Source organism: Dunckerocampus dactyliophorus, chromosome 11 (assembly GCF_027744805.1).
Source record: "Dunckerocampus dactyliophorus isolate RoL2022-P2 chromosome 11, RoL_Ddac_1.1, whole genome shotgun sequence".
In the NCBI taxonomy this organism is placed as follows: domain Eukaryota; kingdom Metazoa; phylum Chordata; class Actinopteri; order Syngnathiformes; family Syngnathidae; genus Dunckerocampus; species Dunckerocampus dactyliophorus.
Genome location: NC_072829.1, coordinates 117,928 through 134,423, shown reverse-complemented (window position 1 = coordinate 134,423; position 16,496 = coordinate 117,928). Strand labels below are relative to the sequence as shown.

The window sequence follows — 16,496 nt, the reverse complement described above, 5'->3', positions numbered from 1 at the left end:
TGGTCGGGCTCTCACCCGTAGGGCCCGGCCGGGCTCTGCCCGAACAAGACACACGGGATCTCCCCCCCGTAGACCCACCACCTGCGGGGGCAAGCATAAGGGTCTGGTGCATTGTGCTTTGGGTGGCGGTCGAGGGCGGACGCCTAGGCGACCGGGTCTTCGGCGCCAAATCTGGTTCTTGGGACATGAAATGTCACTTCTCTGGCCGGGAAGGATCCCGAACTTGTGAGAGAGGTGAGACATTCCGACTAGATATAGTCGGACTCACCTCGTTCTGGATCCAAACTCCTCGAGAGGGGCTGGACCTTGTTCTACTCTGGAGTTGCTGCTGGGGAGAGGCGGCGAGCTGTTGTGGGCTTATTAATAGCCCCCCGTGCTGGAGAGCACCCCAATTGATAACTCCGTCGTTTTGCTGGGAGACTCAACGCCCATGTGGGCAATGACTGTGTGACCTGGAGGGGCATTGTACTGCCAAAAAATGGAACTCTTATGATCTATTTTTGTTGTCATTGTTGTATTTGTCCAAACAAAGGTACCTTTAGTTGGATCAGGCATTCACATGAACAAGAAACACAAGCAACAAGGGGCTCTATAATCATTGTTTCCATGACTGTGTACAGTAGCCATAGCATATATTTACATTATTTTATATGACAGTAATATATACAGACCCTTTCCAAAAAATTAGAATGTCATGGAAAAGTTGTTTAATTTCCATAATTCCATTCAAAAAATTAAACTTTCATAGATTATAGATTCAGGGCCCACCATTTAAACGATTTCAAGTGTTTATTTGTTTATTTTTACGTAATTTGGGCTTCCAGCTCATAAAACCCACGAAAACAGGAATTCAAAAAATTTGAATACTGTGAAGAAATCACCATTTACTTCTCAGTTTTTGCAGGAAAAAAAAAGAAAGAAATTAGGATCACATCAAATCAATCAAAATATGGTATTTTCAAAACGATATGTCAATCTTCAATACGTCTGTGTAGGCTCTCACTTCACTTCTGTGAAGAAGGTGTCGGACGTTTAGCTCCTCATCCGAAGAGCTTCGTCAGCGAACTAATAAGTGCTGGTAGCTTAGGCCTTAAATACAGTAGGAGTGGGTGGAATTGGTGTGCCAACACCCTCCTCCTATTGGTTCCTTACACTAAGCCTGGGCGGAGTAGTGGTATAATCCTATCCTGCTATTAACACCTCCGATAAAAGGGGAAGTGTCGCTCCCTGAATTGGGTATGAACGACTCTGATACTGGCTCGTTAGCTGGCTCGGCCCTGGCTTCACCTCATTTGCAAGACTAAGAGCTGTGGGTTTTGGTCTCAGTAACCTGCTGAACACAGGGTCCAAATTAAACCTCAAACCACCATTCCGATTCAATGATGGGTTCTGTTGTTTGACAAAAATAGCTTCCTTTACTCCTCTTTCAAACCATCTGTTTTCTTTGGCCAAAATCTTTTTTTTTTTTTTTTTTTTTTTTACCCCTGTCTTGTCCAGCCTTTAAAGCAGATAGAATTGTAGATCTAAATGACGAGAGGGGGACAAAAACAAAAAAAGAGAGACAAGAGACAAGGACAACAGCAGCAACAACAATAGTGACAGAACAACAGAAACATACAGAACGACATCAGCAAATAAATGTCTGTGACAACTATAAAGACGAACAAGGACATAAGGACAAAACAATATCAACAACCACAATGACAAAGCTGTCAATGACAATCACAAATAATAGCAATCATGAAATGATGAACTATGATAGTGATCACAATGATAATACCGCATTGAAACAGTCACACATAATTGTAGTAATGAAATGATTATCCATGATAGTGAACAGAATGAAAAGTACTGTAATGCACATCATTGTAAAAAAAAAAAAAAAAAAAAAAAAAATATATATATATATATATATATATATATATATATATATATATATATATATATATAGTCATACTGCTGATATCACCGTCGCTGTAATAAAACCAACAACATAATAACACCCTGGTTAACTCAGTGAGTAATGTGGGGAAGTATGTATGTACTGTGAGTGTGCATATGTACAGGTATCTCTGTATGTGAGGAAGACTTCATATATGTGTAAAGGTGCAGAAATGTGTGGCCGTGTAATTGTCACTGAGAATGCATGAAAGGAAAGGGGCCGCCTTCACCCCCCAGAGAGCCCCGCCCCAAATAGCCAGGCCGGACCCCGGCCGCCAGAAGGTCACCAGGCCCATAGGGGCAGGCAGCACAAAGATCAGTACAAGGGCACCCCACAGGCCAGGCCGCCCCGGGTGAGCCACTGCGACGGCCAGGCCCCCGGCCACACCGCCGACCCTGGCGGGCAGACGCCGAGGTGCACGAGGCACCCCAATCCAGCCCGCCCCACCCGTGTATGTGATAAGGTGTGATTGTGTTTATAATGCAATTAAAAAAAAAAATAAATAAAAATAAATAAATAAATAAAATAAAATAAAAGAGGAAATAAAATAAAACAGGATGGTGTATCTGTGTGCATGTATATGGGGTGTATGTGGATGATAGCTAATGGTGCAATTAAAATCGGGGGACAGCTGCCGCTCGGAGGGCCCCTCACCTGACCAGCCCCCCCAAACCCTAAGTGTCTACTCTGCGATTAAAATTGGGGGGCAACAGGTCAGTGGCACGGCAGGAGCAAAGGAGCCCCGCAAGGCAGCTCCCCTCCCCAATCACGCCCGACCACAGGCCACCCCCCAAAGTCCTATATATATGAGAGGTGGTGCAGTGGCACAGGAAGGACGGGGGCCCCACACCCCAACGCCGCCCAAACCGAGCAGGGGGGGGACCAAGGACACATGACCGACCGGCCGCCCACCACAGCCCAGGCTCGGGCGAGCCACAGGCCGCAGGACACACCACAGGCCCTACCCGGCCCGCCAGGATGCCCAGTCCGGCCCACCCAACCCCCCAGAGGCGATACCCCCAGCGCCCCCCAACACCGGAGCCCCACCGGAGGTAGCGCCCGCAGCGCCACCCCCAAACGCCAAACACCACGGACCAGCCACACGCCCCAAGGCAGATCCGACCGCCACCAGGACAGCGGGAACTGCGCCCACGCGCCCCCCGCATACCACCACGGCCGGCAAGGGAGCAACACCACGACAACCACAAGAGCACCGGACCCCACATAGAGCGGAGCACGGCCACACCCACGAAGCACGAAGGCCAGAGACGCCAGGGAGGGACAGAGAAGCAGGCACCGCACGACCGGGCCCACGAGAGGAGCGGCCCCCCGCCCGGCACCCAAGCAGATGCCCCCACCCACCCCACCCCCCGCACATCCACCAACACGCCAAGGGAGAAACTCCGGAGGGAGGGAGACAACCGCCGGTCCGGAAGCAAGGACCAGCCAGACACCAGCAGGCAGCAGGGACCGCCCGACAGCCCCCCGCCAGCCCCACCCCCAAGCCCCCGGCCAAAGCCACCCCCCGACCGCCCCACCCCGGAGCAAGCATCCCCCCGCCAATCCCGGGAAGCACCACGCAGATGGACACCACGCCGCCCGCTCCCACGCGCATCCACCCACCCACCCGCCCACGGCCCCCACACGCCCCACTCCCCAAGCCACAGCAGCCCCGTCCCTGAAGGGAGAAAGCAAGGGATCCCCCCCACCCCAGCACCACGCACCCCCCACCCCGAGCCCAAACCGCACATCCGCGACCCCCACCTCCGTGCCCCCAGTCACCCGGGGGACAGCCACAGGCGCCGGAGGATAGCAGGCAGCTCCCACCTATCACACATACACCACACACATAAATTGGTAAAATAAAATACTGTAAAATAAAATACTGTAAAATAAATAAATGAAATAAAATAATTTAAAAAATAAATAAATAAATAAATAAAAAGGGGCAACCCAAACCACCCTCCCACCCAGGGGAGATAGCCCCGTGGGGGCAGCTGGGCTCAGGCACCCACGCCCCCACCAGGGGGAGAGGCCGGCCCCCACACCCCACACCGGACGGCCCCACGCGGCAGCCGAGCAGGAGGGCCCAGGGCAGACCCCGCCCCACCCCCAGAGGCAAAGGAGGCGAGGGAGAGCCAGCGCCACCAGCTGCACACGGGCCCCCCCAGCAGCAGTAGGCGCCCGACACCCGCAGGATGCAGCACCCCGCCCACCCACCACCCCGGAGGTCAACCAACGCCGCCCCCTGGGCGGCCCCCCCAACCCCGCCCCCGCCCCATCACCCGACCCGGACCCCTCCCCACCCCCACCCACCAGCCCCCCCAGGCAGGCAGCCCAGCAAAGAGGACCTGGGACACCAAGCCCGCCACCGCCCGCCCCCGAGGTACCAGGCCCACCTAGCGACCAGGACCACACCCCATGCCAGATGAACGAGACCCCCAGGAGCAGAGACAGATGCCCTCACCCCCTTGAGAGTCAGGTCAGGGAATTAATTATTGGTGCCCATATAAACTGAAATTCTGACATTTGTTCTTTAGATTCAGCGGACATTCTCTCCATAGCTATATGATCTAACAAAAGATTTTTGTAAAGAGCTATGTTCAGTTTCTTCCTTGATTTCCAATTGATGAGAATGGTTTTCTTGGCGATGCTTAATGCAGTGATGAGAAGCTGTGTTTGGTTTGTTTCTACATCAATTGTGGAGAGATCGCCCAGCAGGCATAGTAAAGGGGAGGTAGGAATGGAGAACCCAAGTGCCAAAGATAGGTACTCACACACTCCGTGCCAAAATTTTTTAATGGGAGCACAGGTCCACATGGAGTGTAAGTAGTCATCTATTCTATGGTCTGAGCAGTGTGTACAGATGTTAGAGTCAGTTAAGCCCATTTTAAACATTCTATGTCCTGTGTAGTGTACTCTATGAAGGATTTTAAACTGAATCAGCTGTAGGTTGGGATTATTGATTAACCAGGAAGCATTAAGACATATTTGCTTCCAGAATTCAGGGTCACAGCTTGTAGATAAATCTGAGCTCCATTTGGAGATTGGTACTCCGATTGTGTTGTCATTTTTTGAAAGTAGAATATATAATTTAGATAATGTTTTAGGGGCAGATATTTTTAAAAATTGGTCAATAGTGGTATTGCTTTCCCATGATATGGTCCTGAAACTTGCTTTAATTATGGATTTAATTTGTATGTATTCAAGAAATTTGTTATGATTTATTCCATACTGTGTAACAAGGTCGTTAAATGAGATAAAGTTGTTTCCTTTAATTATATTTTTCATACAACTTATTCCTTTTTCGTGCCATGTTGGGAAATTTAATGGTTTCTTTTTAAGCAAGATGTCAGGATTATTCCAGACGGGAGTGTATTGGCAAGGAGTGAGCGAGAATTTTGCTATTTTTAAAAATTCCCACCAAGCTGTCAGAGTGTTGTTTATATTTATACTTTTAAAACAATTATTTTTCCGGAGGAAAGGGCAGGTTACAAATTGGGATTTCGTGGCTAAGTGATTGTTCTATGTCTAGCCATAAATAATCCAATGGGTTAGGGTTGATCCATTTTAAGATATACTGTAACCTGTTTGCAAGGAAGTAGTTGGAGAAGTTTGGGAGTTCCAAGCCCCCATATTCTTTAGATTTTTGTAACGTTTTGAGACTTATTCGTGCTGGCTTATTTTTCCAAAGAAATTTATTTATATATGAATCTAATGACTTGAACCAAATTATAGATGGTTTGGTGGGGATCATGGAAAATAGATAATTAACCTTTGGTAAAATCATCATTTTCACGGTGGATACTCTGCCTGTAAGTGAGATGGGCAAGGTTCTCCAACGTGCAAGATCATCCTCTATTGACTTCAGTAGTGGAGTATAATTCAAGCGGATCAGGTCTGACAGGTTGGAGGAAATGTTAATACCCAAATACTTAATGTTCCCTGAACACAGTGGTATAGAGGGGGTGCTCTGGAAACCAAAGTTAATGGGCAGTACTGTGGATTTAGACCAGTTAATGGAGTAATCTGAGAAGGTGCTATAATTGTTAATGAGTGAGATAGATTCGTGAAGTGAAGAATGTGAATTATCTAGGAAGAGTAATACATCATCAGCATGAAGGCTTATCTTATGATGAACATTTGTGGTGTGGATCCCTTTAATATTTATATGTTGTCAAATTGCAGCTGCAAGAAGTTCGATAAAGATAGCAAATAGTGAGGGAGAGAGTGGACACCCTTGCCTAGTACCTCTTTGTAAAGTAAGTTCTGGAGAGATGTGATTTTTGATCCGAACAGAGGCCTTCGGGGTGTTATATAGTATTTTAATCCATGTTCTAAATGAATCTCCAAAGCCAAATTTTTGTAGTGTTGCAAAGAGAAATTTCCAGTTTACTCTGTCAAATGCTTTTTCAGCATCCAATGAGACAATTGTGGTTTCTAAATTATGGATGATAGAGTAATCAATCAGATTGATTAGACGGCGTACGTTGCTAGTTGAGTTTCTCCCCTTAATAAATCCTGATTGATCAGGGTGTATTATATGAGGGGTAACTTTTTCCAGCCTTATAGCTAACGCTTTGCATATTATTTTAAGATCTGCATTAATCAGTGAAATTGGACGATAACTGGAAGGTAGTGTTGGGTCCTTATCCGGTTTCAGCAGGAGACATGTGGACATGTTGTGTCTCCTTTTTCTTTCCCTCAGCACTAGTTAGGACCCTCCAACATAGAGCGGAACAAATACCAACTAGTGCCGAGGGAAAGAAAAAGGAGACACAACATGTCCAGAGAGCGCTCTCAACCTGTGGGTACCCGCGGTGGGCTTTTAACAAATGTCAAAAGAAGAGAGTAGGGAAAGAAACCCAAAAGCCCACAGAAGCAAAAAGGAGAGGAGTGGTAGTCCCTTATGTAGCGGGGGTCTCCGAAAAACTCCAGAGGATCTTATGGCAACACAAAATTCCTACCTATTTCAAACCAGTAAATACCCTGAGACAAAAATGAGTGCATCCTAAAGACAAGACTCCAAACCAGAAACAAAGCAATATGGTCTATTCCATCCACTGTAAAGATGAGGAATGCAAAGAGCACTACATTGGGGAAACTAAGCAATTGCTCCAAAAAAGGCTTTATCAACATCGCAGGGACAATTCTAGTGGTCCTCAATCAGCAGTACATCTACACCTTAAAGCTACCAATCACTCTTTTGAGGACAGCGAGGTAAAGATTTTGGCCAAAGAAAACAGATGGTTTGAAAAAGGAGTAAAGGAAGCTATTTTTGTCAAACAACAGAACCCATCATTGAATCGGAATGGTGGTTTGAGGTTTAATTTGGACCCTGTGTTCAGCAGGTTACTGAGACCAAAACCCACAGCTCTTAGTCTTGCAAATGAGGTGAAGCCAGGGCCGAGCCAGAACAATAGATGCTAACGAGCCAGTATCAGAGTCGTTCATACCCAATTCAGGGAGCGACACTTCCCCTTTTATCGGAGGTGTTAATAGCAGGATAGGATTATACCACTACTCCGCCCAGGCTTAGTGTAAAGAACCAATAGGAGGAGGGTGTTGGCACACCAATTCCACCCACTCCTACTGTATTTAAGGCCTAAGCTACCAGCACTTATTAGTTCGCTGACGAAGCTCTTCGGATGAGGAGCGAAACGTCCGACACCTTCTTCACAGAAGTACAGATGACATCTCAAGAAGCCTTTTCCTCAATCTTCAATATTTGGTTGGGAATCCCTTTGCCTTAATCACTGCCTCGATGTGACGTGGCATTGAAGCAATCAGCCTGTGGCATTGCCTGGGAGTTATGGAAGCCCAGATTTCCTTGACGCTTGCTGTCAGTTCTTCTTTGTAGTTGGGTCTGGTGTCCCTCATTTTCCTCTTGAGAATACCCCATAGATTCTCAATAGGGTTTAGGTCTGGTGAGTTGGCTGGCCAGTCAAGCACTGTGATGGCATAGGCATCAAACCAGGTTTTGGTGCTTCTGGCGGTATGGGCAGGGGCCAGGTCCTGCTGGAAGATGAAATCTGCATCTCCATACAGATCCTTGGCAGAAGGAATCATGAAGTCCTCTAAAACATTCTGGTAGACTGTTGCGGTGACCTTGGATTTAAGAAAGCAGAGTTTACCAACACCTGCACCGGACATTGCACCCCAAATCATGACGGACTGTGGATATTTCACACTGGACCTCAGGCAGCTTGGGTTCTGTTCCTCACCCGTCTTTCTCCAAACCCTTGGACCTTGATTTCCAAATGAAAGGCACACTTTACTTTCATCGGAAAAGAGGACCTTGGACCACTGGCCAACAGTCCAGTCCTTCTTCTCCTTGGCCCAGTGGAGACACTTCCTACGTTGGCTCAGGTTCAGAAGTGGCTTGACCCGAGGAACCCGACAGTTGTAGCCCATCTCCCGGATGCGTCTGAATGTGGTGGTTTTTGAAGCTGTGACTCCCGCCTCATTCCACTCTTTCTGGATCTCTGCCAGATTCTTGATTCTTCCCTGTTTGATAATCCGCTGAAGCCCACGGTCATCTCTTTTGCTGGTGCATCTTCTCCTGCCACATTTTGCCCTTCCTCTAGACTTTCCATTGATATGCTTGGACACAGCACTCTGTGAACAACCAGCCTCCTTAGCTATCAACTTTTGTGGCTTACCCATCCTATGGAGGGTATCAATGATGGTCTTCTGGCCAGTTGTCATGTCTGCAGTCTTCCCCATATTGAAACGAACTGAGACAATTGAACCAAACTGAAGCAATTTAATGACACCTGGAGAAGCCTGTGCAGGTGATTTGAGTTTAGTAGATGATTAGTGTGTGACACTAAGTTTAAAACATTCATGCCCTGCAAAATTTGGGCTGATTTGTTCACAGTATTCTAATTTTTTGAATTCCCGTTTTCGTGGGTTTAATGAGCTGGAAGCCCAAATTATGTAAAAATAAACAAATAAATACTTGAAATCATTTAAATTGTGGGCCCTGAATCTATAATCTATGAAAGTTTAACTTTTTGAATGGAATTATGGAAATTAAACAACTTTTCCATGACATTCAATTTTTTTGGAAAGGGTCTGTATATAGTCATATATATTACTATAGTAATATATGATTATAGTAACATATGACTTTTATTGCTGTTAATAAAATATTATTCATAATACTATTATATTATATTATACTACTTCTTCTGACTAAATTGGCCCACTTTTACAGTAATTTCATAGCTTTTTATGTAGGAGTAATCAACGGTCAGTAGAAAATAATTACTCAACCTGTTGTCAGGTATTATATCCCTGGTAGTGTGCAAAATAACACTTCTAAAAACACTGGCTGTGGCTGTAGGCAACTCTCTGATGGAGTTTTTAAAGTGAACTCCACAAGATAGAAGTAGCTGCATTGGAAGTATGAGTGGTCAGCATGTAGCAGCTTTACAGTATCTACCTCTGTATGCGCTTTTGAGATGATAACTCATGCGTGTTACACTTGCCGTACTGTGGTTTACAATGACTTCATCAGCATTATTAATGCTGACTGAGCACTTTGCTCCTTAGTGTTATTACAACATTGGTTGTGTTGTACAATGTACTTGTTAATAAATGACCATGTGGTTAAAGAGAGCTTCATGTTTATGCATTTTGGAAATAACTGTCTCTCTCCAATTATGGTCTGTTTACAGTTAACGCAGCATCCTCTTTGCGGTTTAGGTAAATGTATGAAAAGAAACCCCCTCATTGGTTGTTAAGCTACACAAAGTTTAATACAGGTACATTTTCTTCATCCATCCATCCATTTTCTATGTCGCTTTTTCTTACTAAGGTCGCGGGTATGCTGGAGCCTATCCCAGCTGACTTTGGGCAAGAGGCGGGGTACACCCTGGACTAGTGTCCAGCCAATGGCAGGGCACATATAGACAAACACTCACATTCATACCTATGGACAATTTAGAGTCTCCAATGAAACTAACATGCATGTTTTTGGAATGTGGGAGGAAACCGGAGTACCCAGAAAACCCACACACACACGGGGAGATCATGCAAACCCTAACCCTAACCCTAACCCTAACCCAACATTTACATTTTGTAAAGGTTACCTGCCAGCCACCAGAGTGACATCTGTCTCTGAAATCAGGATGTTGGCGAAAATGTGGAAAACTTTATTGCTGACTGCCGGCTGGGCGGCACCTACGTCCACCACCTGGTTGAGTTTCTCCACCACCGTGCTCAACTCGGCAGGCGGGATCAGTGTGGTGTTAGCTAGCTGGACGTTCACCATGTCCTCAATGATGCCCACCACTTCATCTGCATTATCTGGACAGAAGAGGTAACGGGTATGGTTTCTTTTATTTCCAGTGTGCTTCAAGTGCTCGTGACACCAAAACACAAGTTCATCTTATCATTTTCACCGTGAAAAATAACATTGAAAGGCATATTTCCTGGATTAGATGTGTGCTTGAATGTTGAAATTTTTCCTGACACTCCTTTCAGAACTGGAGGAGGAGGAGGAGCAAGTGCTTTCTCCATTGTTCTGGTCCAGTTCTGGATGAATTTCTGTTGTTTCTTATATATATTTTTTATGTTATGTCCCCTCGTTGTGTTGAAAGCTTTTTTGGAACACGCGAGGAGACGGAGTCAGCGTGTTCACATTTCAAAAAGACGCCATTCACCGCATCAGATGCTTCAGCATTTTGGCAAACTTCCTCGCAAATGGAATCTAAAAAGTCAAAGTCAAAAACCCACCAAACATCAGACCACGGAGAAGCGTGCCAAGGTGGTAGTATTTTCTACAAATATTCTCTATAGTAGCCGGCCTGATGCTGGCGGCTAATGAAGTGCTGATTCCTAACTGGCTGGGTTAATAATATGGCTTTTCCTGCCAAACCGCTAGCTAAACAACAATGGCTGTCACTTATTGTCTTCAGGTCTGTAGCATCGAGCTAGCTGATAGCTGTCAGTGGCTATCACTGCCAGGTAAACATATCAGCAGGATGACAAACAAATGTTTCATGCAGTGAGTACTTTCGTTTTGTTATTGCTTTTTTATTAAACCTTTTTTTGGTGTCATGATCACTTTATCAAAGTCACAGTGAAGTACATGACATTTCTACACAGACACAACGTGTCTGAAAAGGAGTAGGAAGAAGCAGAGCTTATTGAATCCTACTCCTAAGAGTGGACACGTTTGTGAACCAAGGCCTGTGATTCATGCGCTTACCTGTGGTGACGGTGATGTTTTCCAGGTCTGGAATGCTCATTGGGCTGCAGTTTGTCATGTCTGGGTCAGACCAGCTGGTTGCGTCCGTTTCAATGTGTAATTTACTGAACAGCAGCAGAAAAAAAGGCTATTGATCATATACGTCTGTGTAGGCTCTCAGTCGTACAGGAGTTGTCCATGGAGGAAAAGGCTTCTTGAGACGTCATCTGTACTTCTGTGAAGAAGGTGTCGGACGTTTCGCTCCTCATCCGAAGAGCTTCGTCAGCGAACTAATAAGTGCTGGTAGCTTAGGCCTTAAATACAGTAAGAGTGGGCGGAATTGGTGTGCCAACACCCTCCTCCTATTGGTTCGTTACACTAAGCCTGGGCGGAGTAGTGGTATAATCCTATCCTGTTATTAACACCTCCGATAAAAGGGAAGTGTCGCTCCCTGAATTGGGTATGAACGACTCTGATACTGGCTTGTTTAGCATCTATTGTTCTGGCTCGGCCCTGCCTTCACCTCATTTGCAAGACTAAGAGCTGTGGGTTTTGGTCTCAGTAACCTGCTGAACACAGGGTCCAAATTAAACCTCAAACCACCATTCCGATTCAATGATGGGTTCTGTTGTTTGACTTTCTTTCTAAATACCAACTAGTGCTGAGGGAAAGAAAAAGGAGACACAACATGTCCAGAGAGCGCTCTCAACCTGTGGGTACCCACGGTGGGCTTTTAACAAATGTCAAAAGAAGAGAGTAGGGAAAGAAACCCAAAAGCCCACAGAAGCAAAAAGGAGAGGAGTGGTAGTCCCTTATGTAGCGGGGGTCTCCGAAAAACTCCAGAGGATCTTATGGCAACACAAAATTCCTACCTATTTCAAACCAGTAAATACCCTGAGACAAACATTAGTGCATCCTAAAGACAAGGCTCCAAACCAGAAACAGAGCAATGTGGTCTATTCCATCCACTGTAAAGATGAGGAATGCAAAGAGCACTACATTGGGGAAACTAAGCAAATGCTCCAAAAAAGGCTTTATCAACATCGCAGGGACAATGCTAGTGGTCCTCAATCAGCAGTACATCTACACCTGAAAGCTACCAATCACTCTTTTCAGGACAGCGAGGTAAAGATTTTGGCCAAAGAAAACAGATGGTTTGAAAGAGGAGTAAAGGAAGCTATTTTTGTCAAACAACAGAACCCATCATTGAATCGGAATGGTGGTTTGAGGTTTAATTTGGACCCTGTGTTCAGCAGGTTACTGAGACCAAAACCCACAGCTCTTAGTCTTGCAAATGAGGTGAAGGCAGGGCCGAGCCAGAACAATAGATGCTAAACAAGCCAGTATCAGAGTCGTTCATACCCAATTCAGGGAGCGACACTTCCCTTTTATCGGAGGTGTTAATAACAGGATAGGATTATACCACTACTCCGCCCAGGCTTAGTGTAACGAACCAATAGGAGGAGGGTGTTGGCACACGAATTCCGCCCACTCTTACTGTATTTAAGGCCTAAGCTACCAGCACTTATTAGTTCGCTGACGAAGCTCTTCGGATGAGGAGCGAAACGTCCGACACCTTCTTCACAGAAGTACAGATGACGTCTCAAGAAGCCTTTTCCTCTATTGATCATATAGGTCAGGGGTGTCCAAAAATGGGGCCTGGGGGCCATCTGTGCCCCACGGCTGTTTTTATTGGCCCATTGCATATTCTAAAAATGTAATTTAACAAAGAAACTAAAACAAAACAAAACAACAGCAGCAAAAAAAGGTCAATTGTGCAGTAATTTAACAAGAATAAAGTCAAAATATTAAGAGAATAAGTTGTAATGTAACGAGAAAATTCATAATTTTATGAGAATAGCATTGTAATATTACAAATAACAACAAATAACTTAATTTTAGTGGCATACCGTTGAAATGTTGACAAAAAGATGTTTTTAAAAGTTATACTGTATTACGAGAAACAAACAAAACAAAATAAAGTTGTCATTTTTGGAAAAAGTTATAATATTGTGGGAATAAGGTCAAAATATTATGGGAATAAACCATGACAAAAGTCCTAATATTACGAGAAGAAACTTTACAAGCAAGTTGAAATAGTTGGATAATTAAAAAAAAAAAATGCAGAAATGAAAAACAGCTGTAATTTGCATAGAAAATGGATGGATGGATAAAGTAATAATACTAAGAGAAAAAAGTTGTAATTTTATGAGAATAAAGTCAAAATACTAAGAGAAAAAAAGTGCTATTCTAACGAGAATTTTGTTTTTATTTTACAAGAATAAACTCCTAATATCATGAGGAGACATAATGTATTTTAGTAGCACAGATGTGAAATATTCAAGAAAAAATGTTTTTTAAGTTTGCATTATGAGAAAACAAAATTAAGTTGTCATTTTTGGAAAATAAAGCTGTTATTTTATGGGAATAAAGTCATAATATTACGAGAAGGAAATTGACAAAGATTATTTAAGAAGAAAGTTGAAATATTTGGAAAAAAACAACAAAAATGGAAAAAAAAGAACAAACACTGACGTTCATAGCATTAAAACACTTCTTCAGATATGTGACAGGACTTCTTAGCATTTCTACATGTGTCTACATGTGTTGCTGTGCAAAATATCACAGTGGCAAAGTTGCATCGATGTGGCGCACATTGGAAAAAGTTTGGACACCCCTGATTCAGACTCTGGTGTTAGGTAATGAATATAACGGCCTCATTCCATTCATTGATGAAGGAGAATGTGTTGAACATAATGAATGGATCGATGGATGTCACACCTACCGTAACAATTCTGGACTGTTCGTATCTTTGTAAGGGAGTAAACTTACAAAATCAGGGGGTCAGATACTTGCTTAGCCCACTGTAATACGTCGCAAAATCTGTCCAATCAAGTCCGTATGGATGTTCTTTACTACGTAGTCTTTGGTCCTATGACAGAAACACCACCCTGAACGCTTAACAATCCGCACCAAAATGCATCAAGCATCTTTTTAAACTTTTTGTACCAGAACATACTGTAAGTGTAACGCGTGCTTGGTCATCACGCCGTAGTGATGTAAGCGTGGCAAATGAGTCAGAGATGATATAAGAGAGATGAAAGCCCCTCTTGACATCAATAACTCGCCTTGTTTGCCCATGTTAGCCGAACGGAACAACGGGAAGGTGCGAGACTTTTCTCATCTTGCAAAGCCGTCTCCATGGAAACACATTGCTTGGCCAGAGGTTCAGCAGACACGTATGAAGTAAATAAAGCAATATAGAAAGCCACACTTGTGGGATGAGATGACTTAGCCTGACGTTGACGTAGATGACTCCCCCTTGTGGCATTGATATAAGAGTATCTACTGTGCAGTACTGTATCTTTTCTGTCTCCGTGCCCTTTAAACATTTCAAACATAAATATTTTTGCAGTTGAATTGAAATCTTACTTACCAAAGGCGGAAGGCTCGCTGCCAGTTTGGCTTTCGGCATCCCATGACTTGAATGACTTGAGGGAACGTTTCAGGCCAGAAGTATTCTCCATAGATTGTTGGCGTAATTTGCTCCACACAATTCTGTGGCACTGAAAGAGAATAAAAATAGGACGGTGATATTTACAAACACTGTACAGTGGAACGTCCCTGAAGTCTTCTCATCCTATTTTGTTTTCCTAAGACTAAGTATTTGTTTGTGTCAGTCAGATCTTCTACTCCTGAACTGCTGCACACAAAAGGGTGAACATTTGGCAAAAGGTGCAGCCCTATTGTGTTGCCTATGCTATTATTCTTCTTACAAATACACCACATGGTGGAGCTGTTTTTAAAGCCCAGAAATCAGATTGACTTGAAATTTTCTACACAGCTCAATGCAATGTACAAAACATTCACTGCAACTTTAGGCTGTTTCAAATTTGAGCAAGATCGGTTGAAAACATGGCCGCCATCAAGCGATGCGTCTTTGCTTGTTAGCAACTAATTGGCCATCAGTCCTTGACCGTTTGTAGAATGATTCCAAAACTTCAAGGATATCTGTATTACATGGATGCTAGCATGTATTCCAAAGCATGAATACACCTCCAAAATTGTAATGTGTGACATAATGCTTAAAGTATTGTAGCGTCGCAGATGGCACCTCCTGCTTCCCAGCATGCTTTGCTGGACTGCATTGTAAATAATGGTAGGTGTAACATGTTTAATGTTTGTCATTCCCCACAGTATTAGCAGTCGCACTGTGTGTGTCTGCTTATCTGTTGCTGTTAAGTCTGCCGTGTAATGCTTCTGGTTATTGTGCTTATTGTTGTCTGACACCATGGCCATGGTTAGTGTCCCCCCTTTCATTCCAGTTGTGTGCCAAGCCAATTGTAAGTTCCTTCCTGATGATTGTCTGCCCAAAATAAAGAGCAATTTCCTTTCAAGCACCTGAAACGCTTGATAACACAAAGATATCAGGCCCATGGACAGTCCATTTTTGTAAGTATGTTACCAAACATTGACCTTTGAGCACAGTAAAACACCAACCATATTAAACATTCTATTTCCAATCTCTTCACATCACTGCACCTTATTTGCACCACACACGTGCACACACGTGCTTTTGGAGCATTAGACCTGTACTGTATCTTTGGTGATATGCTACAAAGCATTCCTGGTCAAGGCCGGTCATAAATCGTAGAAGTTAGAACGATACGAGATTTCAACATGAAGTACAACAAAAAAAAATATTACTGGAAAAACAAACTTTGTTTTATCCTAGTCAATAAACAGTGCAGGTGCATGTTTGTTCTCCCACACATTGACACTCAAAGACATTATTGTCAACATTCTTTGAGACCATATAAACCACTGTTATGATAATACAGTATATAATAATAATAATAATAATAATAATAATAATAATAATAATATAGCTCCCTGTTTCTGTCCTTTGATATTTATATATATAACATATAATAAAGAAAACATTATACATAGATTTAAAGACAAATCGTTGTGTTTCAACACTTGATGTTTTTTCTAGTTACAGTGTGCATTTTTGCTTTATTTTGATATTTTCTTTCTGCAATGAGCCACATTGCACAGATGGCTCCCACGCCACACTTTGGCCACTCGTGCGTGTTTTTCCAGGAAGGCGAGTGTGTTGAGTGTGTGTTCAACCTCTGCCTTCTTGGCGATGTTGGTCAGGGGCTGGGTTGCATTATGGACAGTTTATAGTTTTACAGCTTCCAGGCGTACATACGTGAGCAAAGGGGACCAGTTGGGAGCCAAGGGATGAGGAACAGAAAGCAGGGTTGGCAAGGGAATAACTGGCAACTAGGTAGTGGCTAGGCAGAGGTATATATGGGGAGCAGAAGATTGATCACAGGTGTCCCTGATTAC

The 16,496-nt window shown here is 43.9% G+C and overlaps 1 protein-coding gene across 7 annotated transcripts in view; it reads right to left on the bottom strand.

The window, feature by feature from the left end:
* Positions 1–16,496, bottom strand: part of adgrg4a (adhesion G protein-coupled receptor G4a) — a 59,415-nt gene that overhangs the window by 27,523 nt on the left and 15,396 nt on the right. For all 7 annotated transcript variants that reach the window (XM_054792807.1, XM_054792811.1, XM_054792812.1 and 4 more), the window contains 3 exons: positions 14,575–14,704; positions 11,160–11,263; positions 10,039–10,255 (listed from right to left, as the gene is read on the bottom strand). In XM_054792807.1, coding sequence (XP_054648782.1) covers positions 10,039–10,255; positions 11,160–11,263; positions 14,575–14,704 — 451 coding nt within the window. The remainder of the gene's footprint in view (positions 1–10,038; positions 10,256–11,159; positions 11,264–14,574; positions 14,705–16,496) is intronic.